Genomic DNA, 12,333 nt, shown 5'->3' with positions numbered 1-12,333 from the left:
AATTATATAATCTCAATGAGCATGAACAACGTGAAAAGAGTCTCTGTATTAACTCCCTTTTAGTGTGATCTGACTCATTTTGGTCAAACTCTTTAGCAGAATCTCAGCAAATGCAGGATGGTTTGGCTGTATGTGGAAGGATAGAAAATATGGAATCGATCCTGCACACAATGTAAAGATGACTCAAATATCAACATCGATAAAATCTTTTTTTTATTGAAAATGCTTTACAGCAACTGAAATCTTTGCCTCTACCATGGAACCTTCAACCTCAAATATTTGAAAGAAATGTAATGTAGTGAGGTTAATTGTACGAGCCTAAACCAAGCTCAAAAAAGGTGATATAACATATCAGTAAAGTATTGACAAAATGATTACACATGCTAATGTTGAGGTTGTTGTGTAGGAACCACATTATCATCTAATAAGCATGTTAATGCTGAGGTTTCTAGCAATGTGAAGAGGTCACACTGTACAAGTCACCTCAGCATTAACATGCTCACCTACACACACACACACACACACACACACACACACACACACACATAGTCTGTCACACATTGTCACTCTCAGTGATGAAGTTGCTAAAGCAAAGCTATTTCCCGCTCTACTTGGAACTGTTATCCTTCATTTACTACCAATAAATACCTGTTCAAGGCTGTCTTTGAAAGTCACTAAATCCTTTAGGATTGTAACACGTTTTCAGGCAAACGAGGGGGGGGGGTGTTTCGTGGAAGCAATTTGCGAGGACCGCTTGCACGCAGATTGCAAATGGTGGCGTTTCACAAACAACTGTCAGTCACGAATCCCACGTAGCCTACATTTGGGGGTCCCACAGGGTCTTGCATGTGTCGCAGGTATGGTGTTTTTTTGAAGAGTGAAATGTGTCAACAAGAAAATGATCTTGTGTATGATAATTGATCATTTTTTTCTGAATAGGTTTTCATAGATCAGGCGAATATACTGTACACCTCTGAGTTCACACAGTTATTCATGCAGTTATCTAACAGGTACTATCGTTTCTAATACGAGAATCACACAGTGCTCTAGCTGTGGAATGAAGGACTTTCATTCCAGTGGTGTACGTAGAATTAAGAGGCAGTGACACTTCTTTTGAGTACTTTTGTTTTCTAAGATTGTATACATTTACTTTTTGCATATTTATTTGCCATAGTAATATATAATGACATTTTTAAAAACAATAATTTAATCCGACGACTGGTAATTTTGCAGGCATTGTTCCATCTTCTGAAATAGCTGTCAGCGTGCATGTGCATGTGTGAGTAGGTGTTTTAAAGTTATAGCCTATGACATAACAAAGATTGAAACATCTTGTTGGCAAGTTAAAGGTGTGTGTGTGTGTGTGTGTGTGTGTGTGTGTGTGTGTGTGGTGGGTAAGTGGACGGCTGAGTAGGTGGGAATGCAGGGTATTTAGAGGGTTCCTGAACCTCATCGTTTGTCGCTGTCTTCCTTCCGTTTCAAAATCTCTCATTCCTGTCAGCTGACTCAGCCGGAGAATCTTGATCTGGTAAACAGCTATGTTACCTTCTGCACACACAACCACACAACACACCACACACACACACACACACACCACACACACCCACAACACACACAGACACACACACACACACCACACACACACACCCACAAACACACACACAACACACACACACGCACACAGACACACAACACACCACACACACACACACACACACACAACACACACACACACACACACACAGACACAATCACACACAGACACACACACATTAACACACCACAGTTGTTGTGTAGCCTCAGCATGTACACTCTCACAGAGCCACACACAGAAATGAGTACTGAAAGACACATTTTCACACATACTTTTTTTATCACACTTTATGCAGTCAGAAACATTTACAAACGTCAACCAATATACAAGTAGTAGAGAGTGCACAGAGACTGAGAAAAGCAGAGGGATGAAAAAAAAGCGAGTAAAAGACAGAAGAAGAAAAGCAGGACTAGAGAGAGACAGAAAACAAAGTGCGGTGAGAAAGAGAGAATAAGAGACAAAGAGAGAGAGAAGGACAGGCAAAGAGACGGAAAGAGAGACAGAGAGATGGAGGAGGGGGGCAGAGATAAAGATAGCTGAAAGGAGGGAGATCCGTCAGCGTTTGTTTCCTCAGGATGTGGTTACCACGACGACAAAAAGGCAGAGAGGGCAACATCACTCGCTGGTCCCTTCTGACACCTGCAAGAGTGTATATGAGTGTGAAAGTGTGTATGTGTGTGCGTGTTGCTGTGTTGCGTGGTCGGTGTGCGGTGTATGTGGGTGTTGTGTGTGTGTGTGTGTGTGTGGTGTGTGTGTGTGTTTCAGTGAGCAATTGAATGAGTAAATTAGTGTTTGTGTGCAGTAAAAACAGTGTGATTTGGTCTGTGTATCATTAGTGTGTCATTTTGCTTTAAGTATGTGACAGACTGTGTGTGTGTGTGTGTGTGTGTGTGTGTGTGTGTGTGTGTGTGTGTGTGTTGTGTGTGTGGTGTGTGTGTGTGTGGTGTGTGTGAGTCAAAAGAAACACAGCCGAAGAGAAGAGAGGAGAGAGGAGAGAGGATGGAGAGAGAGAGAGAGGGAGATAAGAAGGACTATGTGAGAGGCTGAAAATCTGAAGGGGGAAATAATGATACGAACACTTGAGACAGTGGAGAGTGAGTGAGCAGAAATAAGTCAAAGAGAATGATGAAGACAAGCAGAAGAACAACCAGGACCCAAAAAAATGAACAAAAGAGGAGGAACAAATGTGAAAAGGAAATAAAGCGCCAAGGACTGGTAAAAACAACCCTCAAGATATATACATTGTATTTGTCTCTTCATCTCATCTTCCTTCGTACTTTCTCTTTCTGACTCACTCACTGTCCTATTTAGAGCAGAATGTGGTTTCAAGAAAGAAAGAAAGAAAGAAAGAAAGAAAAACCAACGAAGACTTCAAGATTTGATGCGACGCAATGATCAAGTCTGTAGTTCAATTACTAACAAGCTAACGAGTCAGTCACAGGACAGAAAGGGATCTTGGTAGGCTGCTAGGGTTTTGTTTAGCGTAGCATCCCATTAGCTAGCAAAATGACCTTCTCTTGAGCTTCTTGGCGTGTGTTCGTGTGTTTCTTCAGACCACATTGCAGACATTTCCACAAACCATTGATAATCTGTCACCCGTTTTTCAATCTGTTTAATCTGAAGGCAAACAAAACCGAACCGCATCAGTCAAGGTAGACTAGTGGAAGCGTAAAATGGGGCTCTGTACAAACTATTTTGACAGGGGATTTTGGAGGATTGCCAACTCTTGTTACTTGATCTGGCCATTACCCTCAACACTTAATAACTACATCCTCCACAATCCTCAGTTAGAAGATCTAAATCTAATCTACTGTTCAATGGGTACTAGTTAAAGCACTACTGCTAATGATTTCGTTCATTTACACCTCCACCATGTTTCTGTCTCTCTACTCTAGGGACTCTAGCTACACCCAGCGAGCCATCATGGACGACCCTTCATCCACCCAATCCTTCCCCAACCTCCACCATCATCGCCACCGCCAATCCTTTCACCTCACCATGCCCAGCCTTCAAAGCTCTGAAGTAGGTTACCCGTCCTCTCAGGCTTCCCGGGACCCTCTGGAGCAGTATGGAAGCCGAGGGGAAGAATCCACAAACACCTTTCCCGCTTCAAGCACCTTGTCAGGGGGAAGAAGGGGGAGCAGTGGAGGTGACAGATGCTTCCTGAACACAAGTGGTAGCGGTTTGGACGGAGATGCCAACCTGGGAGGCCATCTTGACGGAGAAAGCGGGTTGGGCAGCCATTTTGATGACCCTTGGTATAGTGGTAGCAAAAAAGAGAATGTTTGGGAGGATGGGGAGAGTTGTGAAAGTGCTGCAGACAATTTTTATAGAAAAGGTGATTGCTACGGAAACGCAAATGATGTTTTCTACACGGTGAATTTTGGCAGTGAGGACGTAGTCAGGCGTAAACTCAGAGCAACCTATAATAATTATGCCCATGTTAGCTGTGAGGCTAAAGGAGAAACGGTGTACAATAGGGAGGCTAACGTTAGCCACTATATTAAACAAACTACTTCCCACGGCAGAACTGCTGCGGGGAGCTTTAGTGACAGCAGTGTCGATTATTCTAGAGTGAGTGAGAATTATTTGGGAAGGGAAGAAGATTATGGGTCCAGTTGTGGCTCAGGTGAGGACCAGCTCCAACCAGCTGACGTTGAGGCACCCTGGCTCAGTGTCTCTCCCTCGAGTCAGACTGGAGAGGGCAGGTGGAGAGGACCAGCAGACACCCACGCTTTGGACTCAGGGTGCCTACCGCAGAGATCCCCTATCGGTGTCAGCAGCGAGACGTACACACAGAAACTGGACTCCTTCTCTGAGGCTTTCCTCTCCCAGCGTAAGAGAAAATTCCCTGTGATTCCCAGTGGAGATTCCTGCGGACAGATCTGGGAATTTGGAGTAGGGAGAGGAGAAAGCCCTGTATTTGTAAATTCAAGGCACAGCTGTGCTTTTGATTCAGACTCCTACCTGCCCCCTTCCTCCTCCTCCTCACCCGCTCACCACTCAATTCCATCCTTTCCTTCTCCTCCCACATCATCTCACATCATGTCTTCAGTTCTTAGTCCTCCTCCCACACCTCTACCTCCTCCTTCCCACTCACCCTCCAAAATGGACTGTCCCAGTTCATTTGGGGGCACCGGAAATTCATTGGCCCAGGGTGGAGATTCACTTGGTACGCTCCAGTTTTTTACTTCGCACTTTCAGTCTCTCCCATCTGCCCATTCCTCTGGGATGATATGGAAGTTTCCAATGCTGTCACACAGCTTTCCACAGTCGTCAGGCGACCCCAGCCTCGTCGAGGGCAACCTGAGACCTTCTCATGGCGGTGACTATGGCAACATCACAGGTACGGCATTGTGTGTGCATTTCTTTGAACTTTATTCCCCCCTTAACCACAGGTTAATACCCACATGTAAATGTATGGGACATGTGGGTTTTTGTAGGTGAGGTTGTGAAATTTCCCGTTTCCTGTATGCAAATTACATTTTTACTTTTCACATTTTCACATATAAAACCACGTGTACTATTGTAGAAGAATTACTGTATGTGCCTTTGAGTTCATATGTGGGTTTTCACAAGAATTGATTAGTGTCTCCAGATAACAAACACATTGTGACAGTGTGCGGTGTAATGCTTTCCTTCCTACGCAGATCACAGTGATGTTTTGGACTTTTTTGTCAGACAGTTCATCACGATGCAATAACTTCCACTGCACTTGTCTTCCCCATTCTTATTTTCCCAGCCTCCAACGTTCAGTCTCCAGAAGCGGCATTCCTCACTTCCGCACCCCACCTTTCATCCCTCCATCCATCCAGAGCCCTCTGTCCCTCCAATACTCCGTCCTTCCATCCCTCCTTTCATCTTCCCTCTCGTCCATCTCACCTTTGCGGCCAGCATTTTGAGGCAGCAGAAAAGTTAACTCCTTACCTTGGGACCCAGAAAGCAAAGACTGAACAAGCTAATCCGAACCAATCACAGCTGCAGGTACGGTGTGACACTTCTACTATTTTTCACCACAGGAAATAATTAAAGCACATATAAAGAAGTTTACTATTTGAGGAAGTATGTTTGTGCATTGTGCTTGCTGAGTGTGAGACAAGAAAAGTGATAAATATACTGTGTGTTTATAAGAGATTAATCTTAGGTACAATTCTCAATTATTGGGTTGCTACATTTAAGTGAAGAAAACCTTCACTTGATGCATATCCTCTCCTAGTTGGCTAATGTCATTTTGGCCAATAACTACCCATTTAGTATTATTATTATTATTATTATTATTAGCATGCTTACATGCCAAACTAAGATGATAAACATAGTAAACATTATACCTGCTGTGCAGCTGCATGTTAGCATTGTCATTGTGAGCATGTTATTTTCCTAATGTTAGCACCACTGATGGCCCATTTCCACTGCATGGTACAGCTTGACCCTTCTCTACTCGACTCGCTCTTTTTTGGTTTTCCAATTGCAAAAGTTCTGGACAGTACCTGGTAACCTTTTTTGGTTGAGTCAAGGTTCCAAATGAGGCTGAGCTGATACTAAAACACTGCAGACCACTAACTGGTCAGAGAGAATAGTCATTAGCATGACACTGGACATCCTGCACAAATACGGTATTTTTGAATGGCCAAACTACCATCAAAATGCCCCCCCTTTTCTTCATTCACCTAACAACAGCAGCCCACAAAATGATTTGTAGGCTACGCCGTACTCTACGCCGTACTCTTTACAACTGACAACATCCAGACATTTCTCTATTTGGTTGCTGGTGAAATAATTCAATGTGTGTCATGGGGAAGAGGTTTTAATGGCGATCAGGTGAAAATCCCGCCTACACGGAGGGAAAACAAAAAGAGAGATGTAGCTGTGGTGACTTGAGTCGAGTCGAGCAGTACCATGCTGTGGAAAACAACTTTAGTACAGCCTCACAGATCCGCTAGTGTGGACAAAGTCTCTTTTAGCTCTTTTTCTTTAATTAGTCAGAAAGGACCTTTCTGTTGACTACTTAAACCTTTTTAAGTCTTTTTACAAGAAGTATCCAGGCCAAAACCAGCTATTATGTTATGTTTCTTCGTGAGCAACAACTCACTACAGCTGGAGATGCTTTGTAGAAGTAGTGGGCGGGTGGACACATAAATGGTTGTTTACAAGAAATTACATTTGTTCCAACCGCTTTTCTGTTTCTAAAACCACAGACTTAGTCCCGGTCTGTATTTTCAGACTTGTTGAATGGGTGAAAGGTGTAAATGAGACCGATTTGGAGTTTGTTTTTCCAAAACAACTTCCTTCCCGAGGCTGTTTTGCTGAGTCGCTGTCTGTTAGCTGTTTAAAATTATCTTTCCCGATGCGCTTGCAGCAACAAGCCGCTCCAATCTACACTGGAACTCCATTTCCCAGTATCCTTCACTCCAGCAGAAGTCAGAGGAGGGGCCGGTACACCCCTCAACCGCTTCTCAACCCAGATCGTAAGGGGTCGGGGCTCTACTCCTCCATCTCATCACTCAGTGGCAGAAGGGAGGAAGATGAGTGTGTTGTGTTACCGTAAGGAAAATGCCTTAGGTCTTGATTGTTTATCACCTTATAGCATGATGTCTCAAAAACATGGTGAAGAGCTTTTTCTTTTCCTTCTCTCCAGGTATGTCAATGTGGGTCATGATTTCCAGGCAGAGCTTCCTCCATGCTTTGTGGATGGGGAAGGGTCAAGGATGTGGGCACCAGAGGAAGACTCCCCTAGGGAACAGTTGCTCTGGAAACCATTTGAGAATCTGGAGGAGAGTACCAACACACAAGACCAAGGTAAATGGCATGCCAAAATACAGCTTTCCAACACCAACTTTAAAAAAAGATCTGTTTGGAGTATTAATTGCACAGAAAATCCACTGGATTCTCTGTTATGATCAACGGATTGAAGGGCCGAAGCTTTAGCGACCCAATGGAAAATTAATCAAATATTCTATTGTACCAACTGTAAAATAAACTGTGAGGCAGAGAAGAAGAAATCTATTATTGCTCTCTGCTGAAACTGCCCATGGTGTGTGTGTGTGTGTGTGTGTGTGTGTGTGTGTGTGTGTGTGTGTGTGTGTGTGTGTGTGTGTGTGCAGTGGAGAAGCTGTTGTTCATGTGTAGTTCCAGCTGTGTGCCAGGAGGGGGCAGTAACACAGAGCTGGCCCTCCACTGTCTGCACCACTGTCAGGGGAACACAATGGTAAGCAGTGCAGGGGAGTATTTGGTCTTTCTTTGGTTATTCGTCACTAATTATTTTACCAAGCACTCATCCAATCATTTTCACCCTTACTCCATCCATTATGACTTACTTCCATGCATCACTTCACTTATTTTTCTTCTTGTCTTTTGTTCTCACACATTCATGTCAAGTTAATTCTCTTCACTGCCATTGCATGCCTCATCTGTCTGTTCTCTGCCCCTTGCATCCCTCTGTCCTGTGCAGGCCACACTGGAGATGCTGCTCTTCTCACAGCCCTTGCCAACAGGGGACTACCACTACTCTGGTAACCTTTGGCCTCATTCTAACTCTTGGGTTTCCTATGCCCGTTAAATAATACATTTAATTTATATAGCGCTTTTCATGGACTCAAAGTCGCAAAAAGTATCATTCCTAAATGATCACCTGACGTTCAGAGAGCTCTTAGGCTTTGAAGAAAAGTAAAACAAACTAAAAGTGGTTGCAGTGAAGGAAGTTTAGTGTTTCTCTGCCACAGCCAACAGTTGTCTGCATGTCAGTGATTCAGCAAAGGAGTAGCCATTCCCACTGTTTCTACAATAGTAGCCTTTGTTAGAAGCTCAAACCTCCTGCCACTTTAATCCCATAGAAACTTCTTTATCTCTCTCTCTTTCTCTCTCTCTTGCTCTCTCTCTCTCTTTTGTGCATTGAAATCCACCAAGAACCATGTCAAGTCAAAGTACAGACTTTACATTGTTATGCATAGCAGTGTTCACTCAGGTAGGTGTAGTCCTGTAGACAGGAGTACCGTGAAAGGTGTTGGCCCCCAGATCAAAGCTCGACAACATTTTGGATGTTTGAAATCCCTGGCGTGTCTCTGGACTCCCCTCCAGCTGTTGACCCATGCACCAATTGACTCAGGTTGTCTGAAGCTTGCTGAGTGATCTCTGACAATGTTTGTGTGTGTGTGTGTGTGTGTGTGTGTGTGTGTGTGTGTGTGTGTGTGTGTGTGTGTGTGTGTGTGTGTGTGTGAGTGACCTTAGGCAGACTGTGCTATCTGTGTAATTTTGTGTAATCTCTCTCCTTAGGTAGTGAATGTTGGACAGACAGTGAAAAGAGCCTCTTCAGTGCAGCTCTGGGAACTCATGGAAAAGACTTTTCCCTCATACAGAAAATGGTATAACTATTGTTCATTGCTTGTGCCTTTGCTGCATTCGTTTAATGGTTACATTTCCAATGTTTTTCTCTGACAACATGGCATTGTCCTAGCCCAAATGTGACATTCCCTGTATGCATGTGTGTGTGTATGTACGTATAACCATATCCCATTTTGTTATCAGCAGTACTGTGAAACCACATGCTGTCACAGTCAGCCATATAGTTATTGTGACAACTTTACTAAGGCTTTAATGAGATGAATTTGATATTCAAACCAACATGGAATAGGAAATGGAAAACACAAGGAACTAGTCCACCACTCCCCCACTTAGTGGTTGTTTATTTTGTGCACATGTGCACACAAAGTGTTCATTTTGTGTGCAGGATCACTACACAAAGGTTAAGTAGTATTTTCCTAAGGTGCAGTGAGTGCAGTGTGCTTTTCCTTCCCTGCAAACGTTTGGTGTGGTTTGGTAACAGCACTGGGGAAAAAAGCACCCATACGCAACTAGCATAGACTAGACTACACTTTATTGTCCTAGAGGGGAAATTTGTCTCAGGCATAGTGCTAAACTGTGTTGCTACCCAACACAAACAGAAAAAACAATTTAAAATCAACATAAAAACATGAACATAAGATCAACAAAATATCTTAGGACACAAATGACTGTACAGACAATAGGACATCCTAAACAGTATTATATATATATATATATATATATATATATATATACATATATATACAGTATTGACTGTGTGTTTGTTTGTGTGCGTTGCAGGTGAGGACTAAGACCGTGGGCTTGTGTGTTGAATTTTACTACCTGAGCAAGAAGCTCCAGGACAAGCAAAAGAAACAAAAAGAGGAGGAGAACAGAGATGGAGTGATGGAGCCGCAGCAGAAAAGTGTAAGGAACACCTGAAAGAAGCGATCAGAATTTAGTGCCTTGTCAAGATGTCCCAGCTAATCTAATAACCCCAATGAGGTCCTTCAAGGTCCCATAACGTGGTACTCTTTGGATGCTTTTATATAGACCTTAGTGGTCCCTAATACTGTATCTGAAGTCTCTTTATATAGACCTTAGTGGTCCCTAATACTGTATTTGAAGTCTCTTTTATATAGACCTTAGTGGTCCCTAATACTGTATCGAGTCTTTTTATATAGACCTTAGTGGTCCCTAATACTGTATCTGAAGTCTCTTTTATATAGACCTTTGGTCCCTAACTGTATCTGAGTCTCTTTATAAGACCTTAGTGGTCCCTAATACTGTATCTGAAGTCTCTTTATATAGACCTTAGTGTCCCTTACTGTATCTGAAGTCCTTTATATAGACCTTAGTGGTCCCTAATACTGTATCTGAATCTCTTTATATAGACCTTAGTGGTCCCTAATAACTGTATTTGAAGTCTCTTTTATATAGATCTTAGTGGTCCCTAATACTGTATCTGAAGTTTCTTTGCCAAAATCCAGCCTTGGTCCAGAATTCCAGCCACTAGAGCCCGTCCCACAATGAGCTTTCCTTAGTATGTGCCATTTCTGAGTCTGTAGCTTTTGAGGAGGAAAGGGGGGGCAAGGTGGAGGGTGGGGGTGTGGCCTTGACCAACTGCCAATTTTCTTGTTTGAAAGCCATGATGTCTCTCTCTCTTGGGGGAGAGGGGGCGGTTGGCAAATTCTCTGGGCAGGCAAAGCAGAGAAAGGGGAGATAACCTTGCCCCTCATGACCTCATAAGAGGCAAGATTCCAGATTGGCCCTCTAAGCTTTTGTTTTCTCAAAGGCAGAGTAAGATACCAAGGTTTCGGTTTACACCTATCAGCATTTCTAGCCCTAGCCACTGGGGGGCCATAGGCAGGCTGGGGGACTCATAATAATGTTAAAAAACCTCATAAAGTGAAGTCTTCATGCCATGGGACCTTTAATGTTTCTTTTAGTTTGTGTTTTAGTATCAGGCCTTTGCTTTAGTTCTTACCCTCTTTCTATAGTATTGTTTTTTTCCTGTTGTTGTTGCCCTGTGGGGATTTTTCTATTCCCAGAACATTCTGTGGGCTCCACTGTGTCATGCTTTTGGATCTCTGACTGTCTGATGAGACTCATAGCATGGACTCAACTAGAACAAACAAATAGAATAGTTAAGTTTCTGTCAGAAAGAATATGGAGTGTTTTGGAGTCTTGTGTAATGTTAAGTGCATTAATTGTTTATCCGCTGTGGAATGCAGCTCAACAAGCCACTCACAATTGGTCCTGTTCTCATAGATAATACCCATGTGTCAGCCAGTGGACAGACAGTTTGGACTGGCGGAGCCAGTTCCTGTGCCCTCATTGACCAGCTTCTTCCCCTGCAAGCTGTGTGGCAAGTGAGTAGGACCAGTCATACTCGAGGAAACTCCAATGCAAACTCTCTCTGTCTTTGATTTCAGGGCAAGCCAACAGATGGTTTCGATTTTCAAATCTGTTTTTTTTTTTTAAACCTGTTTTTCCTCTCAACAGGATGTTCTATAAAATCAAGTCCCGTAATGCTCACATGAAGATCCATCGGCAGCCTCAGGAGGATTGGACCGACAAGCGGCTGCAGCACCAGCTCCTCACCCAGCGTCTGGCTCTCAGTCGCCCCACCAACCTCATGCCTAGCCCAGGCAGTAGCCTGCTCCCACCCCAGGCAGCAGCTCTGACCTTTCCCTCCTCTGGGCTCGCTGGAATGTCAAGCAACAACACCAATGCAGACAATGTCCTCAACTCTGTAACCATTAGCAACGGCATCACTTGCACCAGTGCCAGTGTCCTCGATCCCAGCGCCATGGTTACATATAGCAACATTGCGGCTTCAAACTCTCACGTAATCACCAATACTGATGGCGGAGACTTAAATCAAAGAGAGCCCACTACTGTCTCACCTTTCCACCAATCATGGGGCTCATTTGGACATGGCCCCAACCCTGCTATCTTCTACTGCAGCACAGAAGGGAAAGATGACGTAGGAGCTGGGACAGTTGGGGGAAAGGAGCCAATCAACTGGCAGTAGTGTTTAACTCTCCCAAAAGCATTACTACCCCCGAGGTACGAGACTCACCCCAACTGTTTTTTAGTTCCAACTAGACTTCAGTTCAAACTTATTTCAAGAAAATATCTTCATAATTTTAGTATGTTTTTATTGTAAATTGTGTATTTAAATGTGTTACATATTTAAATGTTTCTAATGCATTTGACATTTCAATACATTTTTTAACCTAACAGTAGTTTTCAATGTTTCTTGTTTACATGGATTAAACAAAGATATATTGTGTTCATTTGTGAGCTTTTTTTAACCTTTGAAGGGAGCCAGGTCAGCTGTTTGTCCATCTTTTTTTTTTTAGGGTGGGGGCATTTTTAGGCCTTTATTTTTATAGGACAGCTGAAGACATAAAAGG

General features: G+C 43.3%; 1 protein-coding gene across 3 annotated transcripts in view; it reads left to right on the top strand.

Annotated features, from left to right (window-relative positions):
• The window catches only part of si:dkey-19b23.10 (uncharacterized), an 18,133-nt gene extending 6,046 nt beyond the window's left edge, over positions 1-12,087 (top strand). The window contains exons 1-11 of one of the 3 annotated variants that reach the window (XM_032511580.1): positions 2,569-2,809; positions 3,490-4,940; positions 5,337-5,578; positions 6,951-7,135; positions 7,230-7,390; positions 7,696-7,799; positions 8,043-8,103; positions 8,864-8,952; positions 9,713-9,838; positions 11,183-11,283; positions 11,417-12,085. In XM_032511580.1, coding sequence (XP_032367471.1) covers positions 3,518-4,940; positions 5,337-5,578; positions 6,951-7,135; positions 7,230-7,390; positions 7,696-7,799; positions 8,043-8,103; positions 8,864-8,952; positions 9,713-9,838; positions 11,183-11,283; positions 11,417-11,948 — 3,024 coding nt within the window. In that variant the 5' untranslated portion in view covers positions 2,569-2,809; positions 3,490-3,517 and the 3' untranslated portion in view covers positions 11,949-12,085. Of the gene's footprint in view, positions 1-2,568; positions 2,810-2,889; positions 2,994-3,489; positions 4,941-5,336; positions 5,579-6,950; positions 7,136-7,229; positions 7,391-7,695; positions 7,800-8,042; positions 8,104-8,863; positions 8,953-9,712; positions 9,839-11,182; positions 11,284-11,416 lie in introns of those variants that run through there. The other 2 variants (XM_032511579.1, XM_032511581.1) reach the window with 2 other exon arrangements.
• The last annotated feature ends 246 nt before the right edge of the window (positions 12,088-12,333 follow it).

Source organism: Etheostoma spectabile, unplaced genomic scaffold, assembly GCF_008692095.1.
Source record: "Etheostoma spectabile isolate EspeVRDwgs_2016 unplaced genomic scaffold, UIUC_Espe_1.0 scaffold394, whole genome shotgun sequence".
Lineage (NCBI taxonomy): Eukaryota > Metazoa > Chordata > Actinopteri > Perciformes > Percidae > Etheostoma > Etheostoma spectabile.
The sequence above is the reverse complement of the archived record's forward strand: the minus strand, read 5'-3'. Positions and strand labels throughout refer to the sequence as shown.